This window comes from Oncorhynchus mykiss, chromosome 7 (assembly GCF_013265735.2).
Source record: "Oncorhynchus mykiss isolate Arlee chromosome 7, USDA_OmykA_1.1, whole genome shotgun sequence".
In the NCBI taxonomy this organism is placed as follows: Eukaryota; Metazoa; Chordata; class Actinopteri; order Salmoniformes; family Salmonidae; genus Oncorhynchus; species Oncorhynchus mykiss.
Genome location: NC_048571.1, coordinates 85,599,749 through 85,625,920, shown reverse-complemented (window position 1 = coordinate 85,625,920; position 26,172 = coordinate 85,599,749). Strand labels below are relative to the sequence as shown.

Genomic DNA, 26,172 nt, shown 5'->3' with positions numbered 1-26,172 from the left:
AAGTGGAGTCGTAAAAACCATCAGGCACTACGATGAAACTGTCTCTCATGAGGACCGCCACAGGAAAGGAAGAGCCAGTTACCTCTGCTGCAAAGGATAAGTTCATTAGAGTTACCGGCCTCAGAAATTGCAGCCCAAATAAATCCTTCACAGAGTTAAAGTAACGGTGGTGTGGGGGTGCTTTGCTGGTGACACTGTAATTTATTTAGAATTCACCTGTCAGGAACCACAGAATTCTGGAGCGATACGCCATCCCATCTGGTTTGCGTTTAGTGGGACTATCGTTTGTTTTTCAACAGGAGTATGACCCAACACACCTCCAGGCTGTGTACGGGCTATTTAACCAAGAAGGAGAGTGATGGAGTGCTGCATCAGATGACCTGGCCTCCACAATCACCCGACCTCAACCCAATTGAGATGAGTTTGACCACAGAGTGAAGAAAAAGCAGCCAATAAGTGCTCAGTATATGTGGGAACTCATTCAAGACGGTTGGAAAAGCATTCCTCATGAATTTTGTTGAGAGAAGGCCAAGAGGTGTGCAAAGCTTTCATCAAGGCAAAGGGTGGCTGCTTTATAGAATCTCAAATATAAAATATATTTTGGATTTGTTGAACACTTTTTTTGGTTACTACATGATTCCATATGTGTTATTTCATAGTTTTGATGTCTTTATTATTCTACATTGTAGAAAATAGTACAAATAAAGAAAAACACTTGAATGTGTAGGTGTGTCCAAACATTTGACTGTTACAACACCTTAGTGCCTTCCGGAACCTCACACTGGTTCTTCAGCCACGTTGGGGAGAGGTATTCCTGCAGGTTTCCTGTAGAGGAGCCGAGCCACAGGTGCCCCAGCCTACAAATCTCAAGTTGTCATGGAGTATGCCTCCTTGTGCTTTTAAAGGGAATGTAAACAACAACAAAATAACAGTCTGTCCTGCTCCTCTCCTCTCCCCTCACAGTCACTTCAGTTGATTTGGCTTTCCAGCCTACTTTAGTCATCCCTCACCCATCATAGCCTTGCCATTCCCAACCAATCAGAGCACTTGGAAATGTTCATCTGGACACTGCACCCGCCCACTCAGGTCGGAGTGTTTATCATTGTCGTCGTCCGAAGGGAGGAGACGCCATGTTTCTGACGACTTTTTACTGTCAACAGTAACACGAAAAGTCTGAATGATTACTTCCTGTTACCTTCAGCCACATGTCCCACTGTATTACCGTTCTTTAATGTTAGAGTTGCTGCTTTGCCTATTGTTTATCATGTGTAGTATTATTAAGTACTACCATAAGCGTTATTGCATTGGTTGCAAAGGTGGTTTCATTGGTGTATTGGTAAACATATTTTGCATGCAGACGCTACCACAGCGTTTTCTATAGTGGTGTTTTATTGTGCTTCCATGGGAGAGCTTCTAGAGTCATCCCAGAGTCATTCTAGAGTCATTCTAGAGTCATTCTAGAGTCATCCCAGAGTCATCCCAGTCATTCTAGAGTCATCCCAGAGGGCTCTAGAGTCATCCCAGAGTCATTCTAGACTCATCCCAGAGGGTTCTAGCGTCATCCCAGAGTCCTTCTAGAGTCATCCCAGAGGGTTCTAGAGTCATCCCAGTCATTCTAGACTCATCCCAGTCATTCTAGAGTAATCCCAGACGGTTCTTGGAGTTTGCTCATGTGAAGAGTAATTTACGACTTTGTGGCGCCAGATCTGATAAGATCTCAGCCTGGCAGATTCTCACACAAGGCTGGAGAGAGAGAGGGTGCCATACACTTTGACCCTTTGTCATTCCAAGTAATTGGTTTATCTCTCTCTCTCCAAGAGGTTTATGTTTTATATCGGTACTGTGTTTATAAGCCTTTATAGACATGTTGTAAGTGTAAAGCTATTTGTCATTTATTCATGAACATTTGTATATTGCATAGTTGTAAATGTGTGCATTTTCTTTTGTCTTTATAAAACCACAACAATAATATTCCATGTCATTCAGATTACCACAGTCATAGAAACATCTAGAAACATCCTCGAATAGAAACAGCTGTGTGTGGTGGTGACTATCGAGAGTACAGTGATGAGCCTTAACATCGTGTTCTAACAGGACAGCAGTGGGCAGAACCAATCAGTTATAAGTATATAGTGGGTGAGGGAAGTCACAGCCGACCACTCAGACGGATGAGGGCATTCCAGCCAAAGGGAAGTCACAGCCGGCCACTCAGACGGATGAGGGCATTCCAGCCAAAGGGAAGTCACAGCCCGGCCACTCAGACGGATGAGGGCATTCCAGCCAAAGGGAAGTCACAGCCTGGCCACTCAGACGGATGAGGGCATTCCAGCCAAAGGGAAGTCACAGCCCGGCCACTCAGACGGATGAGGGCATTCCAGCCAAAGGGAAGTCACAGCCTGGCCACTCATACGGATGAGGGCATTCCAGCCAAAGGGAAGTCACAGCCCGGCCACTCAGACGGATGAGGGCATTCCAGCCAAAGGGAAGTCACAGCCCGGCCACTCAGACGGATGAGGGCATTCCAGCCAAAGGGAAGTCACAGCCCGGCCACTCAGACGGATGAGGGCATTCCAGCCAAAGGGAAGTCACAGCCCGGCCACTCAGACGGATGAGGGCATTCCAGCCAAAGGGAAGTCACAGCCCGGCCACTCAGACGGATGAGGGCATTCCAGCCAAAGGGAAGTCACAGCCCGGCCACTCAGACGGATGAGGGAATTCCAGCCAAAGGGAAGTCACAGCCCGGCCACTCAGACGGATGAGGGCATTCCAGCCAAAGGGAAGTCACAGCCCGGCCACTCAGACGGATGAGGGCATTCCAGCCAAAGGGAAGTCACAGCCCGGCCACTCAGACGGATGAGGGCATTCCAGCCAAAGGGAAGTCACAGCCCGGCCACTCAGACGGATGAGGGCATTCCAGCCAAAGGGAAGTCACAGCCCGGCCACTCAGACGGATTATTTTGTGGAAACTATTTTTCTCTGTGTCCTAGTATGAAGGAAGTTCGAGGTAGTTTCGCGAGCCCAAGCTAACTAGCGTTAGCGCAATGACTGGTAGTCTATGGGCATCTGCTAGCATGATGATTCCCAAAGTATCCCTTTTAAAATGTTAGTTTTTGGTTTGACGAGGGAATGAGAGCACTGTCGTTGTGCAGTTTGACTGACAGCAGACAGGACATGTTGACATGTACTATTTGGTTCGACATGGGGACTCGTGATTGGCTGTTTTAGAAAAAAAAATAGAAGAAACCTGCACACTGCTCTTGATAGTATCACTGCTCTTGATAGTATCACTGCTCTTGATAGTATCACTGCTCTTGATAGTATCACTGCTCTGGATAGTATCACTGCTCTTGATAGTATCACTGCTCTTGATAGTATCACTGCTCTTGATAGTATCACTGCTCTTGATAGTACCACTGCTCTGGATAGTATCACTGCTCTGGATAGTATCACTGCTCTTGATAGTATCACTGCTCTGGATAGTATCACTGCTCTGGATAGTATCACTGCTCTTGATAGTATCACTGCTCTTGATAGTATCACTGCTCTGGATAGTATCACTGCTCTTGATAGTATCACTGTTCTGGATAGTATCACTGCTCTGGATAGTATCACTGCTCTTGATAGTATCACTGCTCTGGATAGTATCACTGCTCTGGATAGTATCACTGCTCTTGATAGTATCACTGCTCTGGATAGTATCACTGCTCTTGATAGTATCACTGCTCTGGATAGTATCACTGCTCTTGATAGTATCACTGCTCTTGATAGTATCACTGCTCTGGATAGTATCACTGCTCTTGATAGTATCACTGCTCTGGATAGTATCACTGCTCTTGATAGTATCACTGCTCTTGATAGTATCACTGCTCATGATAGTATCACTGTTCTTGATAGTATCACTGTTCTGGATAGTATCACTGCTCTTGATAGTATCACTGTTCTGGATAGTATCACTGTTCTGGATAGTATCACTGCTCTGGATAGTATCACTGCTCTGGATAGTATCACTGCTCTTGATAGTATCACTGCTCTTGATAGTATCACTGCTCTTGATAGTATCACTGCTCTTGATAGTATCACTGTTCTGGATAGTATCACTGTTCTGGATAGTATCACTGCTCTGGATAGTATCACTGCTCTGGATAGTATCACTGCTCTTGATAGTATCACTGCTCTTGATAGTATCACTGCTCTTGATAGTATCACTGCTCTTGATAGTATCACTGCTCTGGATAGTATCACTGCTCTGGATAGTATCACTGTTCTGGATAGTATCACTGTTCTTGATAGTATCACTGTTCTGGATAGTATCACTGCTCTGGATAGTATCACTGCTCTTGATAGTATCACTGCTCTGGATAGTATCACTGCTCTTGATAGTATCACTGCTCTGGATAGTATCACTGTTCTGGATAGTATCACTGTTCTTGATAGTATCACTGTTCTGGATAGTATCACTGCTCTGGATAGTATCACTGTTCTGGATAGTATCACTGTTCTTGATAGTATCACTGCTCTGGATAGTATCACTGTTCTGGATAGTATCACTGCTCTGGATAGTATCACTGCTCTTGATAGTATCACTGCTCTTGATAGTATCACTGCTCTTGATAGTATCACTGTTCTGGATAGTATCACTGTTCTGGATAGTATCACTGCTCTGGATAGTATCACTGCTCTGGATAGTATCACTGCTCTTGATAGTATCACTGCTCTTGATAGTATCACTGCTCTTGATAGTATCACTGCTCTTGATAGTATCACTGCTCTTGATAGTATCACTGCTCTGGATAGTATCACTGTTCTGGATAGTATCACTGTTCTTGATAGTATCACTGTTCTGGATAGTATCACTGCTCTGGATAGTATCACTGTTCTGGATAGTATCACTGTTCTTGATAGTATCACTGCTCTGGATAGTATCACTGTTCTGGATAGTATCACTGTTCTTGATAGTATCACTGTTCTGGATAGTATCACTGCTCTGGATAGTATCACTGCTCTTGATAGTATCACTGCTCTTGATAGTATCACTGTTCTGGATAGTATCACTGTTCTTGATAGTATCACTGCTCTGGATAGTATCACTGCTCTGGATAGTATCACTGCTCTGGATAGTATCACTGCTCTGGATAGTATCACTGCTCTTGATAGTATCACTGCTCTGGATAGTATCACTGCTCTTGATAGTATCACTGCTCTTGATAGTATCACTGCTTTTTAATAATCTTTACGTCTAAAGAGGGTTCTTCTTTTTTTCTCATTTTATTCAAACGTTACCAAGCACCTGCAAACAAAAAAGAAGATAATTCAGACGAGCGAGTGCCTTTTCAGAATTGCTGTTTAGAAGTGTGAAATGAGCGATCGTAATTCTGGAGGTAGAGTCGCCGCGGTTAGATCAGTGACATCATTTATAATACTGAGTACAATTAAGGAACCAGGAACACTGAATACAGGAAACATTATTTATAGGCTGGCCAGAGAGAGAGAACGTATTTAACTCACACAGTAGAATCACTCCATAGATTAAAAGTTTATGGTTACATAGTCTTAAAAACAGATTTAATGACCATATTTAATCATCTTGTAGTACAGCAAGAAATACATATACACTTAGTAGAATACACACTGTGGTGTAACATGAAATAAAGGTTTGTATACCCAACAAAACATTCAAGCAATACCAGGATGTCCACTATGTGTCTCCCACATGTCCCCGGACCTGAGGTTGAGAGACATTGTACTATGCCCCAATCCCAAACGGATCCTTACCACTTATTCACTTGTAGAGATCTGAGAGGATTTGATTTGTACAGTGGGGAGAACAAGTATTTGATACACTGCCAATTTTGCAGGTTTTCCTACTTACAAAGCATGTAGAGGTCTGTAATTTTTATCATAGGTACACTTCAACTGTGAGAGACGGAATCTAAAACAAAAATCCAGAAAATCACATTGTATGATTTTTAAGTAAATTCATTTGTATTTTATTGCATGACATAAGTATTTGATCACTTACCAACCAGTAAGAATTCCGGCTCTCACAGACCTGTTAGTTTTTCTTTAAGAAGCCCTCCTGTTCTCCACTCATTACCTGTATTAACTGCATCTGTTTGAACTCGTTGCCTGTATAAAAGTCACCTGTCCGTACACTCAATCAAACAGACTCCAACGTCTCCACAATGGCCAAGACCAGAGAGCTGTGTAAGGACATCAGGGATAAAATTGTAGACTTGCACAAGGCTGGGATGGGCTACAGGACAATAGGCAAGCAGCTTGGTGAGAAGGCAACAACTGTTGGCGCAATTATTCGAAAATGGAAGAAGTTCAAGATGACGGTCAATCACCCTCGGTCTGGGGCTCCATGCAAGATCTCACCTCGTGGGGCATCAATGATCATGAGGAAGGTGAGGGATCAGCCCAGAACTACACGGCAGGACCTGGTCAATGACCTGAAGAGAGCTGGGACCACAGTCTCAAAGAAAATCATTAGTAACACACAGTCATGGATTAAAATCCTGCAGCGCATGCAAGGTCCCCCTGCTCAAGCCAGGGCATGTCCAGGCCTATCTGAAGTTTTCCAATGACCATCTGGATGATCCAGAGGAGGAATGGGAGAAGGTCATGTGGTCTGATGAGACAAAAATAGAGATTTTTTGTCTAAACTCCACTCGCCGTGTTTGGAGGAAGAAGGATGAGTACAACCCCAAGAACACCATCCCAACCGTGAAGCATGGAGGTGGAAACATCATTCTTTGGGGATGCTTTTCTGCAAAGGGGACAGGACGACTGCACCGTATTGAGGGGAGGATGGATGGGGCCATGTATCGCGAGATCTTGGTCAACAATCTCCTTCCCTCAGTAAGAGCATTGAAGATGGGTCGTGGCTGGGTCTTCCAGCATGACAACAACCCGAAACACACAGCCAGGGCAACTAAGGAGTGGCTCCGTAAGAAGCATCTCAAGGTCCTGGAGTGGCCTAACCAGTCTCCAGACCTGAACCCAATAGAACATCTTTGGAGGGAGCTGAAATATTGCCCAGCGATAGCCCCGAAACCTGAAGGATCTGGAGAAGGTCTGTATGGAGGAGTGGGCCAAAATCCCTGCTGCAGTGTGTGCAAACCTGGTCAAGAACTACAGGAAACGTATGATCTCTGTAATTGCAAACAAAGGTTTCTATACCAAATATTAAGTTCTGCTTTTCTGATGTATCAAATACTTATGTCATGCAATAAAATGCAAATAAATTACTTAAAAATCATACAATGTGATTTTCTGGATTTTTGTTTTAGATTCCGTCTCTCACAGTTGAAGTGTACCTATGATAAAAATTACAGACCTCTACATGCTTTGTAAGTGGGAAAACCTGCAAAATCGGCAGTGTTTAAAATACTTGTTCTCCTCACTGTACAAGCAATATGGTGAAACTTCCACCTGACCCACAGGTGTCAAACTCATTGCACAGAAGACCGAGTGTCAGTGGGTTTTTGCTCTTCACTGGTTCTTGATTGATGAATTACGGTCGCTAATTAGTAACGAGCTCACCTCACCTGGTTGTCTAGGGCTCAGTGAGGAACTCCTTTCACCTGGTTGTCTAGGTCTCAGTAAGGAACTCCCCTCAACTGGTTGTCTAGGTCTCAGTAAGGAACTCTCCTCACCTGGTTGTCTAGGGCTCAGTGAGGAACTCCTTTCACCTGGTTGTCTAGGTCTCAGTAAGGAACTCCCCTCAACTGGTTGTCTAGGTCTCAGTAAGGAACTCCCCTCAGCTGGTTGTCTAGGTCTCAGTAAGGAACTCCCCTCACCTGGTTGTCTAGGTCTTAGTAAGGAACTCCCCTCACCTGGTTGTCTAGGTCTCAGTAAGGAACTCCCCTCACCTGGTCGTCTAGGTCTCACCTGGTTGTCTAGGTCTCAGTAACGAACTCCCCTCACCTGGTCGTCTAGGTCTCACCTGGTTGTCTAGGTCTCAGTAAAGAACTCCCCTCACCTGGTTGTCTAGGTCTTAGTAAGGAACTCTCCTCACCTGGTTGTCTAGGTCTCAGTAAGGAACTCCCCTCACCTGGTTGTCTAGGTCTCAGTAAGGAACTCCCCTCACCTGGTTGTCTAGGTCTCAGTAAAGACCTCCCCTCACCTGGGTGTCTAGGTGTTAGAAAACTAAAACCTGCAGACACTAGACCCTCCATGAAATTAGTTTGACACCCCTGACCTAGCCTATCAGAGGGGCAAATTGGAGGTATTAGTAAATTGCTTTTCAAATCCTCTCAGATCTCCACAAATGCGTAGGGCGTAACGTCTAGGGGTCCATTTGGGATTGGGCCTAGGTCATTAAAACGACAATCAGCTCTGTGAATCCTCCTGAGTGTAAAGCTGCAGGTCTGTGGAAGAACAAAAACAACAGACATCAGAAAGGAAAAATGGTGCCCTAAAATAATTTCTCTAGAAATGTCAAATAGAAAACAAGCTACAGTGGGGCAAAAAAGTATTTAGTCAGCCACCAATTGTGCAAGTTCTCCCACTTAAAAAGATGAGAGAGGCCTGCAATTGTCATTGCCCCACGGTATATTGTGTGAACTGTATCTGAACATTTTACTTGCCATCAATGGCCTTGCTTCCTCCGTAATTGTTTTCTCAATTCCTCACAGCTTATCTGAGGAGGTCGTCTGAGGGAGTAATTGAGGAAACAAGGACGGAGGAAACATGGGGAGGAATCTCAATTGCACTTCCTTGATTCCTCACGTCTTCTCTCCTCACCTCCTTCTCATTGGCTCCCCTTTGACCTACCCCTCTGACCTTCTAATCCAATGGGTTTTGAGAAGGAGGCGAGGAGAGAGAATGCGAGGAATCAAGGGATGTGCAATTGATTTTGATTTTGACGGCTACTATTAAAGTTTTCAGTCACACACACTGGGAAGTCTTACCTGACCGGTGGTACTCCACCCTGGTGAGGAAGAGTCCTTCTGGGGGTGATGTGAGGTTGTGTGGGTAGGCCTGAGAGTCCTGGGCCTCCAGTAATTCCTTCACCCCAGAGACAGACATCTGTCCCTGGCCAACTGCCACCAGAGCCCCTGTCATCCTACGCACCTTTTTTTTTTTAAAAACAGAGGAGTAACACTGTCTGGGTTCATAATAATCATGTTTTTTTATTACCACGGTAACGACACCCCTGGCTGGCGGTGGCGCTGGAATATACAACCTACCTGTTTGTAGAGGAAGGATCTGCTCTTAAAGGTGAGCTCCCAGAACTGAATATCTCTGCAAGAGGACAACAGACATTTAATGGAGAGAGAGAGAGAGAGAGAGAGAGAGACAGAGACAGAGACAGAGACAGAGAGAGAGAGAGAGAGGTAGAGAGAGAGAGAGAGAGAGGTAGAGAGAGAGAGAGAGAGAGAGAGAGAGACAGAGACAGAGACAGAGACAGAGACAGAGACAGAGACAGAGACAGAGACAGAGACAGAGACAGAGACAGAGACAGAGACAGAGAGAGAGAGAGAGAGAGAGAGAGAGAGAGAGAGAGAGAGAGAGAGAGAGAGAGAGAGAGAGAGAGAGAGAGAGAGAGAGAGAGAGAGAGAGAGAGAGAGAGAGAGAGAGAGAGAGAGAGAGAGAGAGAGAGAGAGACAGAGACAGAGACAGAGACAGAGACAGAGACAGAGACAGAGACAGAGACAGAGACAGAGAGAGAGAGAGAGAGAGAGAGAGAGAGAGAGAGAGAGAGAGAGAGAGAGAGAGAGAGAGAGAGAGAGAGAGAGAGAGACAGAGACAGAGACAGAGACAGAGACAGAGACAGAGACAGAGACAGAGACAGAGAGAGAGAGAGAGAGAGAGAGAGACGTGAGAGTGCAATGCAGCTACTCAGTCAGACCAGGATTGACACCCCTGACAACATCATCATCCACACTGGCACAAACGACCTTCATGCCAAAGGTGAAAATGTATCTGGGGCAGTGAGAAGAGTGGCAGAACGGGCACAGGCTATGTTCCCAACAACCAATATAGTTGTGTCCACCCTCCTACCAAGAAAAGACTTCCCAGAAAAGTTGATCGACAAAATAAATCAACAGATCACTGTGGACTGTGCCTCACTGCTCAACGTCAGAACGGCTCACCACCCCACTCTGACATGTCAACACTTATATGATAATATACATCTTGATCAGGACAGTATCAGAACCTTTGCCAAGGACCTAAAAGATGCAACACTTGGCAGGGACCCACACACCCATCACCCCAGCAACAAAGGTCCCACGCCCCACCTTCTGAAACAACAGTACCTCCACCATCCCGAGGAGAAAAGAGCCAGACATGGCTTATTACAGCACAGCTCTACTAGACCAGGCCCAACACAGCACAGCTCTACTAGACCAGGCCCAACACTGCACAGCTCTACTAGACCCGGCCCATCACAACACAGCTCTACTAGACCTGGCCCATCACAACAAAGCTCTACTAGACCTGGCCCATCACAACACAGCTCTACTAGACCTGGCCCATCACAACACAGCTCTACTAGACCTGGCCCATCACAACAAAGCTCTACTAGACCCGGCCCATCACAACACAGCTCTACTAGACCCGGCCCATCACAACACAGCTCTACTAGACCCGGCCCATCACAACGCAGCTCTACTAGACCCGGCCCATCACAACACAGCTCTACTAGACCTGTCCCATCACAACACAGCTCTACTAGACCCAGCCCATCACAACACAGCTCTGACCACTACTCCAGGGTCGGTCAGAACACTGCCCTTCAGGGAAGTAGACCACATGATGCAGTCCACACCATGTATCAATTAGATCGTCAGCCTACATATGCTGAGGTAACCTCTGGCAGAAGACCCCTAGAACAATCAGAGATAGGAGAGGTGCGCCAACTACTGCAACTAATATGCAGACTACTGAGCTAGACAGTCCCTTTAATTCACACACGGGCACGCACGCGCACACACACACACACAAACACACAGGGTTGCAGATTGCACATAACATAAGTACAATGCAATCTTATTCCATTCTTATTCATTTGTTTACAAATATTCCTAAATGTATTGACACCGGTATTATAATAATTATTATATGTAATGGTGTGTGTGTGTGTGTGTGTGTGTGCGCGTGTGTGTGTATGTATGTATGTATGTGTGTATATGTGTATGTGCATGTATGTGTGTGTATATATATATATATATATATATATATATATATATATATATATGTATGTGTATGTGTATATATATGTATATATATATGTATGTATGTATGTGTGTGTGTGGGTATGTGTGTGTGTGTGTGTGTGTATGTATGTATGTATGTATGTATGTATGTGTGTATATGTATGTGTATGTATATATGTATGTGTATGTATATATATATGTATATGTATGTGTATGTATATGTGTATGTATATGTGTATATATGTATGTATATATATGTATATGTGTATGTGTGTATGTATATATATGTATACATATACATATTTTATTTTTTTTGTTTTTTTCGATGTACTTTACTCAAACCAGTGAATATCACTTATTATAAATGAGATCATTAACTATCAGCTCTTGGAATATCCAGGGCCTATACTCTTCACATTTTGGTTATAAAACAACTAATCCAGAATTGATTAAAAACATCAAGGGACAGGACATCATAATCCTACTGGAAACATGGTGTCGTGGAGACATAGATACTCAGTGTCCCTCAGGCTATAGAGAAAGTTTACTACCATCAATCAAACATAAAAATGTTAAACGGGGCCGAGACTCAGGTGGAATCATCATTTGGCATAAGCAGGACTTAGCACTGAATGAAATGAAAAAAGGTACCACTCACATTTGGCTAAAACTTAACAAAGGTACAATCTATTGTGACAATGATGTATACATATGTGCAGCTTATGCTCCTCCTTCAGATTCATCATATTATGATGATCAGTTTTTTGACAATCTCCAGACAGAAATCATTACATTTCAGGCGCAGGGTAAAGTGCTTCTTTGTGGAGATTTCAATGCAAGAACAGGTTCTGAGCCTGACTACACTGATGCGGGAGGTAACCACCACATATTTGGACACCCCTCCTTGTACAGTAGCCCTATTATAAATAATAGAAACAGTCCTGACCAAATACTGAACAAAAATGGAAAAGAGTTAGTACATCTCTGTCGAGCCTTAGGCCTGTACATGCTTAATGGTAGAATCAGAGGGGACTCTTTAGGTCAGTTTACTTACTGCTCAGCTCTTGGGACAAGTGTAGTCGATTATGCCATCACTGACATTGACCCCTCCTCCATTAGTGCATTCACTGTCAGACCACAGACACCATTGTCAGATCACAGTCAGATCAACGTGTTTCTGAAGAAATTAACCGGCAATATTCATTCAAAAAAACAGCCCAATAAACTTTACAACATAAACCAATCGTTCAGATGGGCTCCAAACAGTGCAGAGGCATTCATTGAAACATTGAACTCAAATGAAATGATGAACTCTATACAGTTTTTCAATAACTCACAGTACCAAAACAATAAAGATGGTGTCAATTCAGCTACCCAAAACATCAACTGCATATTCCAAAAAGCAGCATCGAAAGCAAATTTGAGAAAACCAAAGCAATGCAACATCAGAAGCAAAAATCAAAATGTTTCTGACAAATGGTTTGATAATGAATGTAAAACAATTAGAAAACACCTAAGACAAATGTCAAACAAAAAACATAAGCAGCAAAACAACCCAGAGCTACGATATGAATACTTTGAAACTCTGAAACAGTATAAACAAACACTGAAATGCAAGAAATTGAATTATACCAACAAGACACTTGATGAAATTGAAAACGCAATTGACCAAAATCAGTTCTGGGACATGTGGAACAATTTAAGCACAACAAAGCCACAAGAATTAGCCATACAAGATGTAGGAATTTGGAAAACTTACTTTGATAATCTATACAAAAACATCCCACAAAAAGACTTAAACCAGAACCAATTAGAAATTAAAGAAAAATTGAACATCCTGGAATCAGTCATTAAAAACAACCAAAATCCATTAGATTACCCAATAACCCAACAAGAACTAAATGAAAAGCTAAAATCTATTAAATCAAAAAAGGCTTGTGGTGTAGACAACATCAGAAATGAAATGCTGAAAAACAGCACACCTGAGTTGCAAAATGCTGTGCTTAAATTGTTCAACATGGTTTTAACTTCTGGCTGCTTCCCTGATGTCTGGAACCAGGGGCTCATCTCCCCTATCCACAAAAGTGGAGACAAATCAGACCCCAATAATTACAGGGGAATTTGCGTCAACAGTAACTTGGGAAAGATTTTCTGTAGCATTTTGAATTCAAGAATTCAAACCTTTCTTCAAGAAAAAAATGTAATAAGTAAATGTCAAATTGGCTTTCTCCCTAACCATCGCACTACTGACCATATATACACCTTACACACACTAATTAATAAACACGTCCACCAAAAAAAAGAGGGCAAAATCTTTGCTTGCTTTATTGACTTTAAAAAAGCATTTGATTCGATTTGGCACGAAGGGCTATTCTACAAAATTCTACAAAGTGGGCTTGGTGGTAAGGTGTATGACTTAATAAAATGTATGTACACAGAAAACAAGTGTGCAATAAAAATCAAAAACCAAAGAACAGAATTTTTTTCACAATGTCGAGGTGTGAGACAAGGCTGCAATTTGAGTCCAAATCTTTTCAACATTTATATCAATGAATTAGCAGACATGTTGGACCAATCTCCAGCCCCAGGACTCACACTATTTGACACAGAGGTGAAATACCTGCTATATGCTGATGACTTGGTACTTCTATCACCAACCAAAGAAGGTCTTCAACAAAACATTAATATTCTGGAGCAATATTGCCATAATTGGGCCCTGGCAGTAAATTTCCAAAAAACTAAAATCATGATTTTCCAAAAAAAACCCAGATGTCAGAAACAAAAATGTAAATTCACCCTGAACAACACCTTAATTGAACACACAAAAAATTACACCTACCTTGGTCTGACCATATCTGCATCGGGAAACTTTAATATGGCAGTGAAGGCACTCAAAGAAAAAGCCCGCAGAGCAATGTATGCAATAAAAATGAAATTATTCAAAATCAACATCCCAATTAGAATTTGGACTAAAATATTTGACAGTGTAATCCTACCAATAGCACTTTATGGAAGTGAGGTTTGGGGGCCACTCAATAAACTGGATTTTAAAATGTGGGACAAACATCCAATTGAAACCCTACATGCAGAATTCTGTCGGAAAATTCTACAAGTCCAGAGAAATACACCAACTAATGCATGTAGGGCAGAATTGGGCCGTTTTCCAGTAATAATGAAAATACAGAAAAGATCATTAAAATTTTGGCTACATCTAAATTCAAGTCCAAATTCGAGTCTGCAATTTAAAGCACTTCAAGCCCAAGAGCTGAGCCCAGAAACGAGCCCTCTCAGTCAGCTGGTGTTGGACCTCACCAATCAAGCTGACACCAGCACTGCTTCAAAAGAAAGAATTCCAATAAACAAAATCATGAACCAATCAAAGGAATCATACTTACAATACTGGAAAAACGAAACAAAATCCCAAAGCCGACTAAATTGCTATCTGACCCTAAACAGAGAATATGAATTGGCTGATTATCTCTACTCTGTCAGAGATACGAAGCAGAGACAGATCCTTACCAAGTACAGGCTGAGTGACCACCGATTGGCAATAGAAACCGGCAGACATAAAAAGACATGGCTACCCAAAGAAGAGCGTGTATGTGGTCACTGCATGACAGGGGAGGTAGAGACAGAGATGCACTTTCTCCTTTACTGTGATAAATATTCCTCACAAAGAGATTCATTATTCACAGAAATGACTACATATATTCCACATTTTTACAAATTGAACCCAGAGGAAAAACTAAGAATACTCATGGGCGAAGGAGCAATGGCTCCTCTTGCAGCCAAATATGTATTTTCCTGCCATAGCCTGAGGGACACTGAATAATAACATCTGCATAGTAAACAGTAACTTACTTATTATTACTATTATTGTTATTACTATAATTATTAATGTTTACTGTAGACTGTTACCATTTTATTGTATTTATTTTTGTATTATTATTTACTACCATTTTATATTATTATTTGTTATCATTTACAATTTTGTTACAATGTATATTGTATACATTGTTGCTTTGGCAATATTGACACAATGTTTTTCATGCCAATAAAGCAGCTTGAATTTGAATTTGAATTTGAATTTGAGAGAGAGAGAGAGAGAGAGGGAGAGAGAGAGAGAGAGAGAGAGAGAGAGAGAGAGAGAGAGAGAGAGAGAGAGAGACAGAGAGAGAGAGAGAGACAGAGAGAGAGAGAGAGACAGAGAGAGAGAGAGAGACAGAGAGAGAGAGAGAGAGAGAGAGAGAGAGAGAGAGAGAGAGAGAGAGAGAGAGAGAGAGAGAGAGAGAGAGAGAGAGAGAGACAGAGAGAGAGAGAGAGAGAGAGAGAGAGAGAGAGAGAGAGAGAGAGAGAGAGAGAGAGAGAGAGAGAGAGAGAGAGAGAGAGAGAGAGAGAGAGAGAGAGAGAGAGAGAGAGAGACAGAGAGAGACAGAGAGAGAGAGAGAGAGAGAGAGAGAGACAGAGAGAGAGAGAGAGAGAGAGAGAGAGAGAGAGAGAGAGAGAGAGAGAGAGAGAGAGACAGAGAGAGAGAGAGAGAGAGAGAGAGAGAGAGAGAGAGAGACAGAGACAGAGAGAGAGAGAGAGAGAGAGAGAGAGAGAGAGAGAGAGAGAGAGAGAGAGAGAGAGAGAGAGAGAGAGAGAGAGAGAGAGAGAGAGAGAGAGAGAGAGAGAGAGAGAGAGAGAGAGAGAGAGAGAGAGAGAGAGACAGAGAGAGAGAGAGGTAGAGAGAGAGAGAGAGAGAGAGAGAGAGAGAGAGAGAGAGAGAGAGAGAGAGAGACAGAGAGAGACAGAGAGAGAGAGAGAGAGAGACAGAGAGAGAGAGAGAGAGAGAGAGAGACAGAGAGAGAGAGAGAGAGAGAGAGAGAGAGAGAGAGAGAGAGAGAGAGAGAGAGAGAGAGAGAGAGAGAGAGAGAGAGAGAGAGAGAGAGAGAGAGAGAGAGAGAGAGAGAGAGAGAGAGAGAGAGAGAGAGAGAGAGAGAGAGAGACAGAGACAGAGACAGAGAGAGAGAGAGAGAGAGAGAGAGAGAGAGAGAGAGAGAGAGAGAGAGAGAGAGAGAGAGAGAGAGAGAGAGAGAGAGAGAGAGAGAGTCATTGTGTCCTCTGCATCTAGAGAACATGTCCACCAGCTTGGTACAACACAAGCAGAACCTGAGACCAGCATGGCCTCCACTACACAGCCGGATGACACTGCACCAGCCTACCAGTCTGCTCCAGCCCAGGTCAACCTACCAGCCTCTCAGTCTGCTCCAGCCCAGGTCAACCTACCAGCCTCCCAGTCTGCTCCAGCCCAGGTCAGAATACCAGCCTCCCAGTCTGCTCCAGCCCAGGTTAACCTACCAGCCTCCCAGTCTGCTCCAGCCCAGGTCAACCTACCAGCCTCCCAGTCTGCTCCAGCCCAGGTCAGAATACCAGCCTCCCAGTCTGCTCCAGCCCAGGTTAACCTACCAGCCTCCCAGTCTGCTCCAGCCCAGGTCAGAATACCAGCCTCCCAGTCTGCTCCACCCAGACAATCACCCACAACTGCAATTCTAATTGATTCAAATGGGAAGTTCTTAGTCCAGGAAAGATTATTCCCTAGACACCAGGTGTATAAGTTCTGGTGTCCTACAACTGAGAGTGCAATGCAGCTACTCAGTCAGACCAGGATTGACACCCCTGACAACATCATCATCCACACTGGCACAAACGACCTTCATGCCAAAGGTGAAAATGTATCTGGGGCAGTGAGAAGAGTGGCAGAACGGGCACAGGCTATGTTCCCAACAACCAATATAGTTGTGTCCACCCTCCTACCAAGAAAAGACTTCCCAGAAAAGTTGATCGACAAAATAAATCAACAGATCACTGTGGACTGTGCCTCACTGCTCAACGTCAGAACGGCTCACCACCCCACTCTGACATGTCAACACTTATATGATAATATACATCTTGATCAGGACAGTATCAGAACCTTTGCCAAGGACCTAAAAGATGCAACACTTGGCAGGGACCCACACACCCATCACCCCAGCAACAAAGGTCCCACGCCCCACCTTCTGAAACAACAGTACCTCCACCATCCCGAGGAGAAAAGAGCCAGACATGGCTTATTACAGCACAGCTCTACTAGACCAGGCCCAACACAGCACAGCTCTACTAGACCTGGCCCATCACAACACAGCTCTACTAGACCCGGCCCTTCACAACACAGCTCTACTAGACCCAGCCCATCCCAACACAGCTCTACTAGACCTGGCCCATCACAACACAGCTCTACTAGACCTGGCCCATCACAACAAAGCTCTACTAGACCCGGCCCATCACAACACAGCTCTACTAGACCCGGCCCATCACAACACAGCTCTACTAGACCCGGCCCATCACAACACAGCTCTACTAGACCCGGCCCTTCACAACACAGCTCTACTAGACCCGGCCCATCACAACACAGCTCTACTAGACCTGTCCCATCACAACACAGCTCTACTAGACCCAGCCCATCACAACACAGCTCTGACCACTACTCCAGGGTCGGTCAGAACACTGCCCTTCAGGGAAGTAGACCACATGATGCAGTCCACACCATGTATCAATTAGATCGTCAGCCTAGATATGCTGAGGTAACCTCTGGCAGAAGACCCCTAGAACAATCAGAGATAGGAGAGGTGCGCCAACTACTGCAACTAATATGCAGACTACTGAGCTAGACAGTCCCTTTAATTCACACACGGGCACGCACGCGCACACACACACACACACAAACACACAGGGTTGCAGATTGCACATAAAATAAGTACAGTGCAATCTTATTCCATTCTTATTAATTTGTTTACAAATATTCCTAAATGTATTGACACCGGTATTATAATAATTATTATATGTAATGGTGTGTGTGTGTGTGTGTGTGTGTGCGCGTGTGTGTGTATGTATGTATGTATGTGTGTATATGTGTATGTGCATGTATATGTGTGTATATATATATATATATATGTATATATATGTGTATGTGTATGTATATATGCATATATGTATGTATGTATGTGTGTGTGTGTGTGTATGTATGTGTGTGTATGTATGTGTGTGTATGTATGTGTGTGTATATATATGTATATGTATGTGTATGTGTATATGTATATATATATATATATGTATGTGTATGTATATATGTATGTATATGTGTATGTATATGTATGTATGTATATATATATATATAGTAATTTTTTGTTGTTGTTGTTTTCGATGTACTTTACTCAAACCAGTGAATATCACTTATTATAAATGAGATCATTAACTATCAGCTCTTGGAATATCCAGGGCCTATACTCTTCACATTTTGGTTATAAAACAACTAATCCAGAATTGATTAAAAACATCAAGGGACAGGACATCATAATCCTACTGGAAACATGGTGTCGTGGAGACATAGATACTCAGTGTCCCTCAGGCTATAGAGAAAGTTTACTACCATCAATCAAACATAAAAATGTTAAACGGGGCCGAGACTCAGGTGGAATCATCATTTGGCATAAGCAGGACTTAGCACTGAATGAAATGAAAAAAGGTACCACTCACATTTGGCTAAAACTTAACAAAGGTACAATCTATTGTGACAATGATGTATACATATGTGCAGCTTATGCTCCTCCTTCAGATTCATCATATTATGATGATCAGTTTTTTGACAATCTCCAGACAGAAATCATTACATTTCAGGCGCAGGGTAAAGTGCTTCTTTGTGGAGATTTCAATGCAAGAACAGGATCTGAGCCTGACTACACTGATGCGGGAGGTAACCACCACATATTTGGACACCCCTCCTTGTACAGTAGCCCTATTATAAATAATAGAAACAGTCCTGACCAAATACTGAACAAAAATGGAAAAGAGTTAGTACATCTCTGTCGAGCCTTAGGCCTGTACATGCTTAATGGTAGAATCAGAGGGGACTCTTTAGGTCAGTTTACTTACTGCTCAGCTCTTGGGACAAGTGTAGTCGATTATGCCATCACTGACATTGACCCCTCCTCCATTAGTGCATTCACTGTCAGACCACAGACACCATTGTCAGATCACAGTCAGATCAACGTGTTTCTGAAGAAATTAACCGGCAATATTCATTCAAAAAAACAGCCCAATAAACTTTACAACATAAACCAATCGTTCAGATGGGCTCCAAACAGTGCAGAGGCATTCATTGAAACATTGAACTCAAATGAAATGATGAACTCTATACAGTTTTTCAATAACTCACAGTACCAAAACAATAAAGATGGTGTCAATTCAGCTACCCAAAACATCAACTGCATATTTCAAAAAGCAGCATCGAAAGCAAATTTGAGAAAACCAAAGCAATGCAACATCAGAAGCAAAAATCAAAATGTTTCTGACAAATGGTTTGATAATGAATGTAAAACAATTAGAAAACACCTAAGACAAATGTCAAACAAAAAACATAAGCAGCAAAACAACCCAGAGCTACGATATGAATACTTTGAAACTCTGAAACAGTATAAACAAACACTGAAATGCAAGAAATTGAATTATACCAACAAGACACTTGATGAAATTGAAAACGCAATTGACCAAAATCAGTTCTGGGACATGTGGAACAATTTAAGCACATCAAAGCCACAAGAATTAGCCATACAAGATGTAGGAATTTGGAAAACTTACTTTGATAATCTATACAAAAACATCCCACAAAAAGACTTAAACCAGAACCAATTAGAAATTAAAGAAACATTGAACATCCTGGAATCAGTCATTAAAAACAACCAAAATCCATTAGATTACCCAATAACCCAACAAGAACTAAATGAAAAGCTAAAATCTATTAAATCAAAAAAGGCTTGTGGTGTAGACAACATCAGAAATGAAATGCTGAAAAACAGCACACCTGAGTTGCAAAATGCTGTGCTTAAATTGTTCAACATGGTTTTAACTTCTGGCTGCTTCCCTGATGTCTGGAACCAGGGGCTCATCTCCCCTATCCACAAAAGTGGAGACAAATCAGACCCCAATAATTACAGGGGAATTTGCGTCAACAGTAACTTGGGAAAGATTTTCTGTAGCATTTTGAATTCAAGAATTCAAACCTTTCTTCAAGAAAAAAATGTAATAAGTAAATGTCAAATTGGCTTTCTCCCTAACCATCGCACTACTGACCATATATACACCTTACACACACTAATTAATAAACACGTCCACCAAAAAAAAGAGGGCAAAATCTTTGCTTGCTTTATTGACTTTAAAAAAGCATTTGATTCGATTTGGCACGAAGGGCTATTCTACAAAATTCTACAAAGTGGGCTTGGTGGTAAGGTGTATGACTTAATAAAATGTATGTACACAGAAAATAAGTGTGCAATAAAAATCAAAAACCAAAGAACAGAATTTTTTTCACAATGTCGAGGTGTGAGACAAGGCTGTGAGTCCAAATCTTTTCAACATTTATATCAATGAATTAGCAGACATGTTGGACCAATCTCCAGCCCCAGGACTCACACTATTTGACACAGAGGTGAAATACCTGCTATATGCTGATGACTTGGTACTTCTATCACCAACCAAAGAAGGTCTTCAACAAAACATTAATATTCTGGAGCAATATTGCCATAATTGGGCCCTGGCAGTAAATTTCCAAAAAACTAAAATCATGATTTTCCAAAAAAAACCCAGATGTCAGAAACAAAAATGTAAATTCACCCTGAACAACACCTTAATTGAACACACAAAAAATTACACCTACCTTGGTCTGACCATATCTGCATCGGGAAACTTTAATATGGCAGTGAAGGCACTCAAAGAAAAAGCCCGCAGAGCAATGTATGCAATAAAAATGAAATTATTCAAAATCAACATCCCAATTAGAATTTGGACTAAAATATTTGACAGTGTAATCCTACCAATAGCACTTTATGGAAGTGAGGTTTGGGGGCCACTCAATAAACTGGATTTTAAAATGTGGGACAAACATCCAATTGAAACCCTACATGCAGAATTCTGTCGGAAAATTCTACAAGTCCAGAGAAATACACCAACTAATGCATGTAGGGCAGAATTGGGCCGTTTTCCAGTAATAATGAAAATACAGAAAAGATCATTAAAATTTTGGCTACATCTAAATTCAAGTCCAAATTCGAGTCTGCAATTTAAAGCACTTCAAGCCCAAGAGCTGAGCCCAGAAACGAGCCCTCTCAGTCAGCTGGTGTTGGACCTCACCAACCAAGCTGACACCAGCACTGCTTCAAAAGAAAGAATTCCAATAAACAAAATCATGAACCAATCAAAGGAATCATACTTACAATACTGGAAAAACGAAACAAAATCCCAAAGCCGACTAAATTGCTATCTGACCCTAAACAGAGAATATGAATTGGCTGATTATCTCTACTCTGTCAGAGATACGAAGCAGAGACAGATCCTTACCAAGTACAGGCTGAGTGACCACCGATTGGCAATAGAAACCGGCAGACATAAAAAGACATGGCTACCCAAAGAGGAGCGTGTATGTGGTCACTGCATGACAGGGGAGGTAGAGACAGAGATGCACTTTCTCCTTTACTGTGATAAATATTCCTCACAAAGAGATTCATTATTCACAGAAATGACTACATATATTCCACATTTTTACAAATTGAACCCAGAGGAAAAACTAAGAATACTCATGGGCGAAGGAGCAATGGCTCCTCTTGCAGCCAAATATGTATTTTCCTGCCATAGCCTGAGGGACACTGAATAATAACATCTGCATAGTAAACAGTAACTTACTTATTATTACTATTATTACTATAATTATTAATGTTTACTGTAGACTGTTACCATTTTATTGTATTTATTTTTGTATTATTATTTACTACCATTTTATATTATTATTTGCTATCATTTACAATTTTGTTACAATGTATATTGTATACATTGTTGCTTTGGCAATATTGACACAATGTTTTTCATGCCAATAAAGCAGCTTGAATTTGAGAGAGAGAGAGAGACAGAGAGAGAGAGAGAGAGAGAGAGAGAGAGAGAGGTAGAGAGAGAGAGAGAGAGAGAGAGAGAGAGAGAGAGAGAGAGAGAGAGAGAGAGAGAGAGAGAGAGAGAGAGAGAGAGAGACAGAGAGAGAGAGAGAGAGAGAGAGAGAGAGAGAGAGAGAGACAGAGAGAGAGAGAGAGAGAGAGAGAGAGAGAGAGACAGAGACAGGTAGAGAGAGAGAGAGAGAGAGAGAGAGAGAGAGAGAGAGAGAGAGAGAGAGAGAGAGAGAGAGAGAGAGAGAGAGAGAGAGAGAGAGAGAGACAGAGAGAGAGAGAGAGAGAGAGAGAGAGAGAGAGAGACAGAGAGAGAGAGAGAGAGAGAGAGAGAGAGAGAGAGAGAGAGAGAGAGAGAGACAGAGAGAGAGAGAGAGACAGAGACAGAGACAGAGAGAGAGAGAGAGAGAGAGAGAGAGAGAGAGAGAGAGAGAGAGAGAGAGAGAGAGAGAGAGAGAGAGAGAGAGAGAGAGAGAGAGACAGAGACAGAGAGAGAGAGAGAGAGAGAGCAAAACAACACCAGTAATGACATCATCGTACCACAAGCCTGGAGGTGTGGTAACTGTTGTCTTGAGACATTGTGTCGACATCACAGCAACAATGTCTACCTCTGGACTGATTGTCGGGTGTGATACTGTATCTAAATCGGATGGTCACAAGGATACGGGGCTCCTAATAATGGCTAAAGTGGGTTTAGACTAATGACCTATTTCAGTGGGTTTCCAGTGTTAATCTGCAGGGAGAGAAATATGGTGTGTGTGTGTGTGTGTGTGTGTGTGTGTGTGTAAGCGTTTAGTAATGGTGCCCATTCATTCATTATCTGATCTGCTTCCCGCTTGACCTGAATGCCAAGTGTCACCTCGGTAGGAAACCTGGCACCATCCCTACGGTGAAGCATGGTGGTGGCAGCATCATGCTGTGGGGATGTTTTTTAGCGGCAGGGACTGGGAGACTAGTCAGGATCGAGGGAAAGATGAACGAAGCAAAGTACAGAGATCCTTAATGAAACCCTGCTCCAGAACGCTCAGGACCTCAGACTTGGGGGCGAAGATTCACCTTCCAACAGGACAACGACCCTACGCACACAGCCAAGACAACGCAGGAGTGGCTTCAGGACAAGTCTCTGAATGTCCTTGAGTGGCACAGCCAGAGCCCGGACTTGAACCCAATCTAACATCTCTGGAGAGACCTGAAAATAGCTGTGCAGCGACACTCCCCATCCAACCTGACAGAGCTTGAGAGGTTCTGCAGAGAAGAATGGGAGAAACTCCCCAAATACAGGTGTGCCAAGCTTGTAGCGTCATACCCAAGAAGACTCAAGGCTGTAATCGCTGTCAAAGGTGCTTCAACAGAGTACTGAGTAAAGGGTCTGAATACTTATGCGATATTTCCATACATTTTTTAAATATAAATTTGCACACATTTCCAAAAACACTGTTTTTGCTTCGTCACTATGGGGCATTGTGTGTAGATTTATGAGAAAAAAGAAAAAAACTATTTAATCAATTTCAGAATACGGAATATATATATATTTATACATTTTAGAATAAGGCTGTAACGTAACAAAATGTGGAAAAAGTGAAGGGGTCTGAACACTTTCAGAATGAGCTGAATCTGATCGGATGGTCACAAGGATACGGGGCTCCTAATAACGGCTAAAGTGGGTTTAGTCTAATTACCTATTTCAGTGGTTTCCAGTGTTAGTCTGCAGGGAGAGAAATATGGTGTGTGTGTGTGTGTGTGTGTGTGTGTGTGTAAGCATTTAGTAATGGTGCCCATTCATTCATTATCTGATCTGCTTCCCGCTCGTTGCTGTGAGTCAATGTTTTTGACGTAATATAAATGTCAGCAGCCAGCATCCTCTGTGTGTGTGTGTGTGTGTGTGTGTGTGTGTGTGTGTGTGTGTGTGTGTGTGTGTGTGTGTGTGTGTGCGTGTGTGTGCATGTGTGTGCATGTGTGTGCGAGAACCTCTGCTCTGCTGCCATCTCTCCCTGCAGACTGAAAGGAACACTGTGTCGAATGTAGAATACATAGTGCTGGGAGAATCTCCCACCATATTAGTCATTGGGCTGGGAAATGCCAGGGACCTCACAATGTAATATTATCACGATACCTAGGTGCCGATACAATATGTATTGCAATACTCACAATTCAATATGCATTGCGATACAATACTGTACTTTTATTGTGATTCGATGTTTCAAACATATTGCTCGTGAGAAAATCGTCAAAATAATCGTCAAAATAAATAACGCAATATTGTCAAAATGATTCATTATATATCGTCAAAAATAATATCCCCCGATATGCGACTGTATCAATTTTTCTTATTTTTCTCACCCCCACATCACTAATTACTCATTGGTTTAATCGTCCTAAACTACCAACCAATCATCTCCCACAACACCTCCCCCCACGTGTCTTGGGCACCTCTACGTTCAGCATCAGCAGCTGAGCTGACTCCATACTGACACGAGGCAGAGCTGACAGACAGTTGCTTCTTCATTAAAACGTGTTCATAAAACGTGTTAAAACGTTCATTAAAACGTGTTCATTGTGATGATATAATGTTACTACAGTAGTTAGCTAGCTACCTTTTCATTGAAGGATCATTGTATTTAGTGTTGCACAAGCTGGTTAGTGTGATATAATGTTACTACAGTAGTTAGCTAGCTACCGTTTCATTGAAGGGTCATTGTATTTAGTGTTGCTGGTTAGTGTGATATAATGTTACTATAGTAGTTAGCTAGCTACCTTTTCATTGAAGGATCATTGTATTTAGTGTTGCACAAGCTGGTTAGTGTGATATAATGTTACTATAGTAGTTAGCTAGCTACCTTAGCTGGTTAGCTTCTCTTTATTATGAAGTGGCTGTTTCTGGTTTAGAGATGTAATGGACCAGTGTTTGTGTACATTATCAAACGTCAGAAATACCTCTCCTTCCACCACTAAACTACTTAGCTAAATGCATAATTGCGGGACTAAGACCTTCTCGGGCAAAACGTCAAAATTGAATAACAGATTTTCTTGAGTGATTCAGGAAGAAAAAAAATGGAGGGCGAAGTGTTGTTGCTGTTGCTAGGTAACACGCTGAGATTCATGGGAAGAAGCTGCCAAGGGAATCGATTGGCTAAAATTAACTATTTTACTCAGTTGGTCACCTCTCAGATTATGGATGTGTCACTGCAACCTTAAAGGTACTAAATTATGTCACCATTGCCCTTGATTCTAAGCAATGTTGTGTTGCTATTTTTATTGACTTGGCCAAAGCTTTTGATACGGTACACCAGATATTCCCAAACGCCAAATAAAAATGTGATTCACATTTGAAAGAAAAATAATAATAATAATAATAATAATAATAATATATTCTTGATATTTTCAAACCATTTCTATTTTCCTACCTGCTGCATTTGGGGCTACTGGTAGCCTAGTGGTTGGACTAGTAAACGAAAGGTTGCAAGATCAAATCCCAGAGCTGATAAAAAAAATCTGTCGTTCTGCTCCTGAACAACCCACTGTTCCTAGGCCGTCATTGTAAATAAGAATTTGTTCTTAACTGACTTGCCTAGTTAAATAAAGGTAAAATAAAAAGTAGCCTTGTTTCCCTGCCAGAAATAAAAATGAAACCATCTTGTGTTCAGCAAAATAACAACACAATGAAGGTAGCCTAGTCAAATAATGAACATCCAATCACATGAACTGTTACTCTCTCGCGGGAATTATGTAACTGCTGCTCATTCCGTTTGCTGGAAAATTTATAAATAAAAAAGTAGAGCTGGTATGAGTCCATAGAGACACATACTACCAGCTCTACTGGTAGGACTGCTACTACCAGCTCTACTGGTAGGACTGCTACTACCATCTCTACTGGTAGGACTGCTACTACCAGCTCTACTGGTAGGACTGCTACTACCATCTCTACTGGTAGGACTGCTACTACCAGCTCTACTGGTAGGACTGCTACTACCAGCTCTACTGGTAGGACTGCTACTACCAGCTCT

The 26,172-nt window shown here is 42.3% G+C and overlaps 1 protein-coding gene across 3 annotated transcripts in view; it reads right to left on the bottom strand.

Moving 5' to 3' along the window:
• Positions 1–7,989: 7,989 nt before the first annotated feature.
• pusl1 (pseudouridine synthase like 1) overlaps positions 7,990–26,172 on the bottom strand; it is a 66,139-nt gene continuing 47,956 nt past the window's right edge. For 2 of the 3 annotated variants that reach the window (XM_036984263.1, XM_036984265.1), the window contains 3 exons: positions 9,195–9,249; positions 8,916–9,078; positions 7,990–8,372 (listed from right to left, as the gene is read on the bottom strand). In XM_036984263.1, the coding sequence (XP_036840158.1) occupies positions 8,335–8,372; positions 8,916–9,078; positions 9,195–9,249 (256 nt within the window). In that variant the 3' untranslated portion in view covers positions 7,990–8,334. Of the gene's footprint in view, positions 8,373–8,411; positions 8,658–8,915; positions 9,079–9,194; positions 9,250–26,172 lie in introns of those variants that run through there. The other variant, XM_036984264.1, reaches the window with a different exon arrangement.